Here is a 13,494-nt window from a genome sequence, read left to right as displayed (position 1 = left end):
ACCATTTTCTGGCGGAGTGGCACGACCTCAGACTGGAGTTGCTGACTCTCATTAATCAGATAACTTCATCTTTCTGCTCAGCTTCTCATTTATTGTGAGCGTGCAGCAGATAATGAGTCACACCAGGGTTTCAATCATCCAACAAACGCTCTGTTGAAACCAGTTAGTTTGACTTTAAAGTGTGTGTTAAGCAGACTGAAGGTAACATCTTAACCAGCAGAGTGTGAAGAGAAAACCAACCGAAACCTTCTCAAACAGTGACGTTCTCTCCTTCCTCTCCTTCAGCCAAGAACATCCAAAGCAAACACTCAACAAACAGTAACATCATGTGACAGTGTGAGGGTTCATGTGTAGTTTGTGTCCTGCTGAAAGCTCAGATATACAGTCAGTCTGTGGATACAACTAGATGGAACTAATACAGACAACAGAGACATCTAGTGGTGGAACGTGTTCATTTCAGCAGAGTTCAAGCTGCTTTTAGCTCCAATACAAGTCAACTCCATCTGTCATTTGGTTCTTCATCACTTCAGTGATGTCATGTGATGTTTCTGATGGAAGCTGCTCTGTATTTGTTCCTCTGGATCCTCCACTAAGTTCCCCACCTGTCCCATCATTTCTCTACACCAACAGCTGTTTGACACAAGACTTTACACCCAGCAGCTGCTCACAAACACACTCTACATCTGACTTTTATTGATGCTGGAAATATTTATTTGAAGTATATGTGAAGTTACAGACTAGATCACTGAACATTTGACTGTTTGTTCAATTCAGACACTTCAGACATAAAGGAGTGAGTTTACTGAACACATAAACAGTTTATTCTTGTAAAAGTCTAATGAACATGTAGCCTGACTGTCTGGATGTAGACTGCGGGTATAAGCCTGCCATTGACGATTTATTTCAGGCGGCATTCTCCCCTTCTGATATCTGTGTGTTACTGTTTTCAAAATGTCCAACGTTACATGAAACAACAACAACAACAACAACCTACACACTGAAAATAGAGAGTTATGGTTGTCTTTGTTTATCAGTAAAAGTCTTATAACATAGTCGACATACATCTTTTACTGTTTTATGTGGCCTTTTCATTTGCAGGGATTTAGCCATTTTAATGCCAGGGCTCAAAAAAGTTCCCCGTGTCACTATTTTGCGAGGGCACCACCATCGCTGCATCCTGAGCTTAGTGCCACCCAGGACGGTTGTGATTGGCTTAAAGAAATACAAACAAGCCAGAGTGTTTCTTCCCCTATAGCAGAATTGAAAGTGGGTGCAGCCAGACCTTTCTCCAGCACTGGCACAGCGCTGTGGAGATACGTCTGGCTAATGAACATATAAACCAGTCTGTTGCTTTAGTTTTAAATGTGAAACATCTACAGCAGTTTCTAGAGAAATATCTGTTTCCAGGACTAGTATATTCTGTCTGGTGCTCTCAGCTCAGTGTGTCTTCCACCAGCAGAATCCTGTCGCACAGAGCAGAACAGTCACTCCGACTCCCAGAAAGGATCCACCCAGTGGCCAGGACACCTGGGACTCCAGCTCAGACTGGTCTGTAACACACAGAGAGATAAGAGTGAGGAAGCAAAGTTGCGTCAGATTTTGTTGGCAGCAGCTTTTTGATATTAATGCTGCTGAGATGGAGCTATCCCTCGTTGAGACCTGCTGACAGACGTACCAGCGGAGCAGAGGAGAGACACTGAGATAGTGATGTAACCGACCTGCGCGTTGGTATTTGACATGTTTTTTTGTTTCTTTTTCCCGAAAACAAATAATTTTTAAAATATTTGTATGAAACAAATATTCGTAAATACCCCACTATTTGTGCTTTGCCGAATAAGGTATTTGTATTTGGGCACACCCCTAATAGAAAACTCTACAAGTGTCCCCTTTTTTCCCTTGACAGCCACACCTACCCAGTTGCAGCAGCTGAGGCTCCTGCAGCCCGACGTGCTCCACCATGCAGCGGATGTCTTGCCCTGTGTCCGGGGAGCGTTCCAGATGGGAGTGGACCTGGTAGCGCCAGGCACCGCCAGGCATCTCTGTGGTCACCATGCTTGGGGTGTCTGGTATGACGACGCCATCTCTCAGCCAGGACAGTTTGATCTGCTGTGGGTAGAAGTTGTAGGCACTGCAGACCAAAACCTCAGAGTCTCCGCTGCTACCGGACTTCACTGACTTCAGCCTGGTGACAGGAGGCACTTCAGGAGATGAAAATACTATTATCAGCTACACGACTGACAGATGATACACACGTAAAGCAGTTGTTTTACTAAAACTCCTGTGTATGCTCACTCTTCCCTCTCAGGCAGTTTAACTGAACTCAGCAAGTCAGAGCCCGGAAACTCCACCCCACTGTGATGTGATGGTGTTTATATCAAACAGGCCCCGCTGCACTCAGACACGGAGCTGAGCAGCTCGTTGTTTGCTTGTTTATTCAAAGTTTATTAATATTAAACATGCCGCCTGTCCAAATTGAACCAAAAGAGCATCTGTCTCCCCAATAAATCACCTCTTGAATGTTGTTTATGCTTTAGAACGTAACCGCTGTGAAACAAGCAGAATTTTTTTTTATTATTTCTGTCATTAACGGGATTTCTCCCTCTCAGAGAAAGCTTTCCAGCACTGTCTCTCTGTCACTCGCCCTCTCTCTCTCTCTCTTTCTCTTGTCTTTTATAAAATGAATCAGGAAACCCACAACAAAGCCTAACTTTTAACATTATCGAATGAAAAGAGATGTCGTCCCCTTGTATCGCTCATGGCAGGGTTGTACAGGTCTGATCAGTCACAGAGCCCAGAAGCCCCACTGCTGCAGAGCTGAGCGGCTCGTTGATCGCTTGTTTATTCCAAGTTTATTAACATTGAACATGTCGCAATGCACCCACCAAGTGTGAAGTAGATCGGATGAACGATTCTCAAGATATGTGAAGGACATACATACAGACAGACAGACAACTAAGTGATGTTGATAAAGAAATGCTCAGGAACAAAGTAATGCAACCAAGACCCTCCACCTGCTCACTTGACCCTATCACCTCCAGCTTTTTTAAGACTGTGTTTAATTGTCAAGAGGATGGAGGGCTAGCGATTGTAAATCACTCCTGGTATTTTCCCCCTGGCATTGAAAATTGCTATTGTGGAAGCAAAACTTTTCTCCCAAATAACCTGGATCCTTTTACTATTTAATTAATTACTATTTTAACTGCTAAACAATTACTCAAATTTCAGCTGTATATCTGAGAAATTTCAGTCTGGCTTTCATCCTCTCCACAGCACTTAGACAGTGCTAGTTAAAGTTGTAAATTACCTGAGAATGAACATGGATAACATGAACCTTTCAATAATAGTGCTTTTAGACCTAAGCACTGCTTTTGATACAGTCAATCATGACATCCTTATTAACAGACTACAGAAGTGTGTTGGACTCTCTGGCTCAGTTTTACTTTGTTTTTAGACTCATCTGTCTGGCAGAGCCTATTTTGTCTCGCTCGGTGACCACTCTTCAGCTAACACTAGCATAACATGTGGGGTTCCTCAAGGCTCCATTCTGGGGCCTGTGTTGTTCAGTCTCTATATGGTGCCACTGGGAAATATCATCAGAGAACTTGGGATCAATTTTCAGCTATGCTGATGATACACAGCTGTACATTTCTATATCACCCAATGACATCAGCCCTGTTGATAAACTGGTTCAGTGCATTGATCATATCAACTTGTGGATGTCACATAATTTCTTGGAATTGAACAAAGACAGAGGTTTTAATTAACAGAGCAAAGGTTCATAGAGAGATACTGTGCACTAACTTAAAGTCCCTGGCACAGAACACCAAGCCCCTCGCAAAAAATCTTGGTGTGCTTCTAGACTCTGATTTGAATTTTGAGTCTCACATCAGTAATCTCACTAAAACTGCCTTTTATTACCTTAGAAATATTGCTAAAGTGCAACCGTTTGTCTCTTAATCCATTTTATTTTAATCAACCCTCTTCTACTGTGCTACGCTGGTCTCTCTGTTCTACCATGTCTCTTATTTCCTATATTATCATTTCTTTATATCACCGTTTATTGTCACTGTATTGTTGTATTTTCATTGTATTGTTAAACACCTTGTATTACAGTTTTGCATGAAAGGCGTTATATAAATAAAGTTATTGATTGATTTAATAAAATTGTTAAAATAAATAATAATAATTAAAAAAGGGACAAATCAGGAGTATCAATCATCTGTGACATACCACATGTTTACTTGATTTATTGCAGCATCACCTGCAAATAAAATGTCTGATTTGAAAAGTTCTTGTTTGTGATAGTAGAGAGAAAAATGGTACGTCATGCATCACTGCAGCCAGGATGTGAGAGGTTACAGCATTTCTTTGAGTTTATATATGATGTTATTTACTTGATTACCTGCTTTCCCTTGTATGTCTTTGTATATCAGAGCAGCGTAGATTTTGCAGTAGTAGTTCAGGTCATTTCTCCTGACCTTCAGGTATTGAGGATCTTTATTAACTTCATCTGCAAACATGTTTCCGTACTCTGTGAATCCAACCACCTTCTCTGTAGAGCTGTTGTACAGCGCCTGCAGGCGGCCATTGTACTGGTACCGAATCTGATACTGCACATCAAACTGCGAGCCCTCCTCGATGAACTGACACGTCTTCAGAATGTGGAAGTATTTTCCATCTGCAGTCACCTCTGTAGTTGATAAATGGGAGTATATAGAAACAAATATTTAAGAAAGGTTTCAAGTTCCTAAAGTTCAGCAATTCACAATATGTACGACACTAAAATTAACTTCCAATTCAGAGATTAAGGAGAAAGTTAAGAGAAACTTAAAGGACCACTGTGCAGGATTTAGGATCTATTGGCAGTAATTGAATATAACATTCATGAGAATGTTTTCATTAGTGTCAAATTACCTAAAAATAAGAATGTATGTGTGTACATTTACATCTGAAGTCATGTTTTTTATTTTTTTTGTTTGTTTTGGGTGTTTTTATTAACTTATAAAGTGTGCACATACTCTTTGGGTGATGTGCACTTAAAATAAACTTAAGTAAAAAGTTATAGGTGCCAAACATCATAGTAAAAGCCTTAATTCTGTTTAAAACACACTTACCAGTTTGTGAAATATTAATTTTATTTATCCAAAAAAGATTTAAACATTAGATCATGTCTATCTTAAAAACCGCCATATTTACACACATCAAACAACAACCTGCTTATCAAAGATAGATATCCATGGACTGTTAAAAACACTGTGTCAGATTTGAGAAAGCCTTATTCTATATGAGAAAACAGAAAAAATAGCAAAGTCACTGCTTTTCCCCCAGGAAAACCCTCTGGTGAGTCTCTGTAAAGTATATCATGACATAGTAGAACACCAGAAAAATGCCTGTAGCCATGCATTTTGGTAATATTCTCTTGGAAATTAATAGTTGGCATCCTATTAGCATCCTCAATAATGATTATAAGATTTACATAAAAATAATTGGCTTTAAGGTTATCCAAGTTTGTTCCTTCTCTGATCCATCTAGACCAGTCTGGATTTGTTCAGAAACATTTATCATCCAGTAATATGAGATATGATTTGCGCTGTCTATATTTGGCTTTGGTCTGTGGTGTAATTCCATAAAAACTCATGATGTGCTAGAAGGAAACGAAACTAAATGGCGCAGAATGATTATTACAAGTATCATAAGCAATAAGTAGTAGTGTGTTGAATTATCTTTAGAAGAATCAACAGAAATATGTTAAAAAGAATCTCACTTAGTGCACTGGATAACCTTGTGGGTGTGTTTGTGTTAAACTTCAAGAAATAAGGGTGTAAAATGGCAAGAATAAGTTGTAAAAAAAAAATAGAGCCAATAATGGTGTAAAGTGACCCTTAACAGTTACAAAAAATAAAAGAGCATAACTGGATAGAACTGGTTATGCCTGGCCAAAACCTATTTTAGAGATTTTGGGCCAACAACAGGTGATGTAAGGAAATTATAATGGTGTAATTGGCCAGTACAAAGAGGTCAGACAAAAGGTGTGACCTATGCAGACCCAAGGGTATAAAAGACAACGCCCTGAGTCTAGAAACTCAGAGCATCCTGGTGAACCTTGTGTACACTGTATTGCTCTCCTTTATTGCCGGCATTAAAGTACATTTTGCTGCTCAGAACTCTGTCTCCTGATGATTCTTCCTTTTTTGAACATCAAAGAGAAGTTTTGTTCATCTATGGTGGGGGTTCATATTAGTGCCCCTTCATTATCAACGCTGTGCCCAGTATCACTGAGTATGCAACGTGTTATGATATAGTTTTGTTTCATGTGGGGTTTTTTTTGTTTGTTTTTGTTTTCTCAGTTCTGTTTCTGTTGGTTTGGCGGTTTGCCTCTTTGCCTCCTTGGTCTGTCTTTTTCTTTCTTTGATAGTGGACAATATGTACCGCGGATATCCTCACACTTTCCAAACTAGTATAAACATTGATGCTGCTGGATGTCTAACCATCCTTATCGACATATATGCTTGTATTGTGCACCATCTGAAATTTCAATAAAATGTTAATCATAAAAAAAAAGAGAGTTTTGCCCTTGAGTTAATTTGAAACTTTTTCCAACTGAGACCCAAAGATTAGACACGACAGGTCCAAATATTTTTAAATGGATCAAATCACTATATAATGGCGCCAAGTCGTCTGTGAAAACTGATGGTATTTTGTCAAGTCTTAGCTTTGGAACCTCTGGCATGTGCCATATGAACAGGGCATTGAAATAGGAGGTTATGATTTTAAATCTAGTTTATACACTGATGACATTTTATTAACATAAAGTAAACCTATGCAGTCTATTCCATCAGTGCTACGGCTTATCAATACATTCAGTACCTTTTCCGGATACAAAATAAACTGGAGTGAATGTGAGGCAATACCTCTTAACTGTAATACTTGTTCTACTGACTTGAGTAATGCACCATTCATGTGGAAAATATCAAAATATATAGTATAAATCACAATATATGGCTCTGAAGCTATATACTGTAAATTCCTCCTGAGTTGGCATCTCTGCCAAACTGTATTTAGTGGGAAAACCTGAGAGACTCAACAGTTTCATCCTCGAGCAGCTGTTTTTCCATTTTTCAATCAAACATTCCAAAAATAGAAAATTAGAAAAAACGACCCCAAAATCTTAATTATACATTGATCCGACAAACGAAAAATGCACGACTTCAAAGTTCTATTATTAATTTCTTCACATAGAAAATTGAACTGATAATGTCAATATGTCAAACAATCTAAGAGATAAATAAAGTGAATAAACAGACAGTGATAAAGCACACAAACAGATTTATAAACAGAGTGAACAGATTAATGGGTTAATAATCCATGATAATAAATTATTAAAGTAAATGAACAGATTAATAAAGGAAACAAATAAAAAGATTAATAATCTGTGTCAACATATTATAACACTACTGTGATCAGTAGATTGTATTACCTGTGTGTCGAAGAAGTAAGAGCAGAAGCAGAGAGTGCAGTCTGTGTTTGTCCATGTTTAGGTTGACAGAAACAGGAAATGTCACACCAACCAATCAGGACACAGCTTGGAGAAGAATCACTTGTTGTTAGGAAGATCTTGTCTTTGTATTTGGCCCTGCAACTGTTGTTTTAGTGTTGTTAACACTGCAGTTCACTCAACACTTCTATCTCTGTTCCTCCTCTTCAAAAGTGTCCTTACACTGTCACCATTAAAAAAAATTAAGTCAAAGTATCCTTTAAAAAGTGATTCCCGAGGTGTAAAAGTTGGTGGACAGATAAAAAGAAAATGGAAACAGACAGAGTAGTTAATGGGGAAACGTATGTAGATATATTGGATTGTTGCTTTTAAATACTATCAAATAACGTTTATATAAATTAAACCTAATACATTAATGGGAAAAGCCTGTAAATATATTGGAGAGTTGATTTTATTTACTGTCAAAAAGTTTTTATGTAATGTATACCCCATACATTTATAGGAAAAGCCTATAAATATATTGGAGAGTTGCTTGTAATTACTGTCAAATAATGTTTATATGAAGAAATGATTATTAAAATTATGTTTTTGTAAACTATTATCACATGATCTTATTTTTTTGTACAGTATAAAACCAACATTTACCAGGGATCTACTGTAAATCGATTGGATAATCACATAAAATGAAAGCTTAAAGCTCTCAAGATACCATTAATGGGTGTTAAAGGAGGGTAATTTGAATGTAATTTTACATATTTTTTCTGTGTTTTACATCCAGAAATCTGTACTTTGATGGGGAGTTCTTGTGGATGGATTGGAAAACAGGAGTCTTCATTTAAATTAGGTCATTTTAAGGTATTTCTGCAATCTTTTTCATTTTTTATGCAGATTTATACACTTGTTTAACATTCTAACGATGTTTTAAAATGAGATTTTATTTTTATTTTACAATGGTTGGACTGTAAAAATGCAGATAATGTCCAAAGTAATTATCCGTATTTTTAAAATAAATCTCTGTAGAATAACAAAAAGTTTTTTACTGTTATTTGACGGTAAGTGTATGGCAACTTTTGCTGCCAGACTTTTTACCATGTTTTTACAATTATTATTTTTTTACAGTGTGCATCACATTAGACACCACCACACATGGCTACATAGTAAGTGAAGCTGCGGCAAGGGTACGCTAAGTTTCTATCTACACTCTCTCTTCATTGAAGAGTAGTCTTAAAACTTTCCTTTTTGATAAAGCTTATAGTATTAGTATAGGGCCAACCAAACTCGCCTTGGACCAGCCCTTAGTTATGCTGCTACAGGCCTAGACTGCCGGGAAACTTCCCATGATGCACTGAGCTCCTCTCTCCTCCTCTCCATCTGTATGTATTCATATACCATTACTGTATGTTACTAACTTGGTTTCTTCCCTGGAGTTCTTTGTGCTTTCTCATCCGCAGGAAACCCCAGAGACCAAGGTGTGGCCGTTAGTCATGGGGATCTCCTTCTCCAGCCGTTGTATCTCTTGTTGTTGTTGTTGAAACCAGTGCTTGGATAAGATTGTATATCATCAAAATTTAGACTTGCTTTAACAAAAATGTTATTTGTGTGCTTGTTCATTATTGTGTCTTCAGGCTGGGTTTGTGTAATCTCTCAGAGAGAAGTTGTACAGCTCTGTCCTCAGTTCTCAGCTCCCAGTCCTCTAGTCTGAGAAAGCTGGATTTAAGTAACAACAACCTGTAGGATTCAGGAGTGACACTGCTGTCTGCTGGTGGACTGAACAGATTTTTCAACTCGTTAAAGGGTACCATATCCCCATCCTTCACAATCTGCACTGAAAAAACAAAAATTGTACAAAAACAGTTAAAAGTCTGGCAGCAAAAGTTGCCAAACACTCACTGTCAAGTAACAGTAAAAAACCTTTAGTTATTCTACAGAGATTTATTTTAAAAGTATGGATATTTACTTTGTCTACATTTTTACAGTCCAACCAATATAAAATAAAAAGAAAATCTCATCATAAAACATTGCTAGAATGTTAAACAAATGCATAAATCTGCACAAAAAATGAAAAAGATTGCAGAACTACCTTAAAATTACCTAATTTAAATGAAGACTCCTGTTTTCATACAGTAATCTTTGGTAAATTCATAGGATTATCCAATCCATCCACAAGAACTCCCCATCAAAGTACAGATTTCTGGATGTAAAACACAGAGAAATTATGTAAAATTACATTCAAATTACCCTCCTTTAACACCCATTAATGGTATGTTAAGAGCTTTAAGTTTTTATTTTATGTGATTATCCAATCCGTATACAGTAGATCCCTGGTAAATGTTGGTTTTATACTGTACAAAAAAATAAGATCATGTGATAATAGTTTACAAAAACATAATATTAAAAATCATTACTTTATATAAACATTACTTGACAGTAATTACAAGCAACTCTCCAATATATTTACAGGCTTTTCCCATAAATATATGGGGTTTATTTTATATAAACATTATTTGATAGTATTTAAAAGCAACTATCAAATGTATCTACATACATTTCCCCATTAATGTATGAGGTTAACTTTATATAAACATTATTTAACAGTAATTACAAGCAGCTCTCCAATATCTCCTTCATATCGACTTTGACACTGAATAAATATATACATTATTCAACTGACATTTTACAATATTGTGCAATCCATTCAACACAGATCCCCATTTGAGATGTATGAAATTTCAAGATGTTTAATAACCAGAATATATCATAAAATTACCTTTTACTGCATGCTTTGCAAAGTAATTCTGTAGACATTGCCCAAGCCTAGCATACAGGTGCATTTTATGTTTCAGATATGAAAGTTTACTATAGAGTAAAGCTTATTTGGGTATTAAGAAATTACCACAAAATTAGTTTCACATTCATTGTATATGAAGCAGCTCCAGGCTTTATTCCGGATGGCATCACAAATTTGAGTCTTACATCTCTGGTTTGTGGCTTTGGGAGAAAGTAGTTCATGTTCACAAATATCAGAAGTGGGAGTAAGTTACACATGTGCAAGTCACAAGCAAGTCTCAAGTCTTAACCTTAAAGGCTCAAGCAAGTCTTAAGTCACTGTGACTCTCACTGAGACTTAGACTCAAGTAAGCCAAGTCAAGTCAATGCTAAACGTCAATTAAGTCTCAAGTCAGTCACCATGAAAGAAGCACTTAAAACACGAAAAGGTTACAATGGCAAGCCATGTCATGAGAGAACTGCACATGTTAGTTAGTCTCTACAACTAGGGATGGCTATGGTTAGGATTCATAAATACAACTATTTATGGTTCAGTTCATACCTCATACCTTGTTTTTGTTGTTTTTTTTTGGGGGGGGGGGGGGGGGGGGGGGCGGGATTAAATCAACTACTAATTTGGAATGTCAACATAAAACTAAAGAACATCATGCAGGTTGATTAACTTTATAAATTAACTTCACATTAATTAACTATTTGAACAAAAATAAATAATCTGATCTAACATGTTTTCCAGGATCTAGGGTTCATAATTTTGTATTTTATGCAGTATTAATGTGTGTGGATATGTTGTATGACTTCTGCTATTCTGCCACCAGGTTGTGCCTTTGAATAAGGTGAGAGTTTTGAAGAAGAAATAGTAGAAGAAGAGGAACTTCCTCCAGTTGCAGTAGTTAGCACAAAGCTAGTGGGTTTTAACAGCAGCAAAAATATGCTGATGGACTGTAAGCTACAAATACTGCTTTGTTGTGGTTGTAAAGTGTGCAGATAAAAGAAACTGCAAGTTATACTACAGCCTGAGTGTCTGTCTGCAACACATGACTACTTTGGTATATTTAATCCCCAAATGGAAAATCTACCTGCATTTGGCACTTGCACAACGAAACATAGTATTCTATCTGATGATTACTTTTTCTGCTGTGGATTGTGTAGACTAATACATCCATTCATTTAGAACACTGAAATTGTTCAAACATCAAGCATCATCAAGGAAAAATACCATCTTGTTTGCCTGATCTTGAAGGATTGCATTTGTCACACGGTTGATTAAAGAGAAAGAGACCATTCTGCTGTGGTTGAGTTACATTGACTTTGAACTAGTGAGGGACTGCAAACAGAACAGTGAAGCTCTGTCATGAAAAGCTGTCAATTCATAAGCTGTCTTGTCTGAATCAGAAACGGTCTGGTAATATTAAGCTTGAGAGAAAATCAGCGCAGGTATGGGAAAATTCTTTCAACAAGCTTTGATCTCAATCCTGTCTTGCATTGTTTTCTAGGTCTTGCAAGACACTGTCTTCAAAGCCTGGGTTGCACACACTTCACTGGAAGCCATCTTTTCATTTCTCAAAACATTAACTGTTCATGCTCAATATCTATAATAATGCAAACAGGCGATTCAGCTAAATAAAAACTGTCAAGTCTTTTCGAGTCATCTGCCTCAAGTCAAAGTCAAGTCGAGTCTTATAAGTGTTAGTCAACCAAGTCGCGAGTCCTCAAAATTGCGATTTGCGTCAAGTCATGCGACTTGAGTCCCCAACCTCTGACAAATATTTACTGAACTTTCCTTGGCCATGGAAATAGGTGAATCTGCATGCTAAAAAAAGCCTCAAGTTCATAGGACAGATTGAAAGCCACCCACTTCCTTTCAGAACTCCAACGATGGCTATGATCCTCTGCAATGAGCCTCAGCACGTCTTGTCCTGAGAATGCACAAGCAGAAAATATGTATCATGCTCTTAAAAGTACCTGCACACCAACAGGTGTCAACGTTATTGCCTGTATTTTTTTCAATGTACACACAATGGCAACTTTGCCTCCGACCCTCACAGCAGCTGCAGAATTAAATTAAGTAATTTTAAAGTATTTCTTCAATGTTTTTAATTTCTTCGTGCAGATTTATACATTTCTTTAACATTTTAGCAATATTTTATAGCGAAAGGCTTGAAGGGGCTCATAGTACCCTATTACCCCGCTAGAAAACTGCGCTCCCAGAATGCAGGCTTACTGGTGGTTCCTACAGTCTCCAAAAGTAGAATGGGAGGCAGAGCCTTCAACTATCAGGCTCCTCTCTTGTGGAACCATCTTCCAGATTCGGTCCGGGGGGGCAGACACCCTTAAAACTTTCCTTTTTGATAAAGCTTATAGTTAGGGCCAACCAAGCTCACCTTGGACCAGCCCTTGGTTATGCTCCTATAGGCCTAGACTGCCGCGGGACTTCCATTGATGCACTGAGCTCCTCTCTCCTCCTCTCCATCTGTATGTATTCATTTAGCATTAATGCATGTTACTAACTTGACTTCTTCCCCGGAGTTCTTTGTGCTTTCTCATCCGCAGGAAACACCATTGACCGCACTGATGTGGGGAGGTCCTTCTCCTGCTGTTCCTGCTGTTGCTAGTCATGTATCTATTGTTATTGTTGTTGCTGTTGTTGTTCTGCTTCTCTGACCCACTGTGTACAGTATTGTAAATAACTTTGTAAATATATTTAACAGCAGTTTCTGTAGGGGTGGATGGCACTTTTTTATCTTTCCTTCTGTTTCTGTTAAGTTAGGAGTTATGTCAGTGATTTGTATTTTTGTTTCTTTATGTTTAAATAGGTAATTTTAGGTTGATTAGCTTTAGTTCTCTTTTGTTTGTTGTCTTGCTGTTAACTCACACTGAAACCACAACTATGAAATAAACATTGAAAGGCTGTAAAATCCCTTGTTGCTGCTTTTTTTTTGGCAGCTGGGGAGAGGGAGTGTCATTTTCATGTTGCGCAAGTTTATCTCTTAGGCCGGGTCATAAAAATATATTTTTTAATTCTTCTGCTTCTCCCAGTTTAAAGGCCCCTAGAGGCCCCTCTACTTAGCAGTGTGTGGGCCTGTATAGACTGTCTTTGATTGACATCTCCCCTAAAGTAGTAAAACACATTTCCAGTCCACCGGAGATAGAAATATGAATGTATATTCAGACTATACAATATATATCTAAAAAACACAGCAGTAGAGTGGACA

General features: G+C 37.6%; 1 protein-coding gene across 1 annotated transcript; it reads right to left on the bottom strand.

Annotated features, from left to right (window-relative positions):
- Nucleotides 1-704: 704 nt before the first annotated feature.
- LOC121887035 (class II histocompatibility antigen, M beta 1 chain-like) lies at nucleotides 705-7,632 on the bottom strand. Its single transcript, XM_042397567.1, has 4 exons — nucleotides 7,478-7,632; nucleotides 4,403-4,690; nucleotides 1,914-2,198; nucleotides 705-1,550 (listed from the first exon to the last, which is right to left on the bottom strand). The coding sequence occupies exons 1-4, from the start codon at nucleotides 7,530-7,532 to the stop codon at nucleotides 1,438-1,440; spliced, it is 741 nt and encodes a 246-aa protein (XP_042253501.1). The 5' UTR covers nucleotides 7,533-7,632; the 3' UTR covers nucleotides 705-1,437.
- Between the last annotated feature and the right edge of the window lie 5,862 nt (nucleotides 7,633-13,494).

The sequence above is a fragment of the Thunnus maccoyii genome, chromosome 20 (assembly GCF_910596095.1).
Source record: "Thunnus maccoyii chromosome 20, fThuMac1.1, whole genome shotgun sequence".
Taxonomy (NCBI): Eukaryota; Metazoa; Chordata; class Actinopteri; order Scombriformes; family Scombridae; genus Thunnus; species Thunnus maccoyii.
Note: the sequence above shows the minus strand (reverse complement) of the source record. Positions and strands in the feature narration are given on the sequence as shown.

Coding starts and splice junctions, on each gene's coding strand:
- LOC121887035 (XM_042397567.1), bottom strand. CDS start 7,532: ATGGACAAACACAGACTGCACTCTCTGCTTCTGCTCTTACTTCTTCGA. Junction 4,691..7,477: donor CTTACTTCTTCGACACACAG/GTAATACAATCT, acceptor TATCAACTACAG/AGGTGACTGCAGATGGAAAA. Junction 2,199..4,402: donor AGACATACAAGGGAAAGCAG/GTAATCAAGTAA, acceptor CATCTCCTGAAG/TGCCTCCTGTCACCAGGCTG.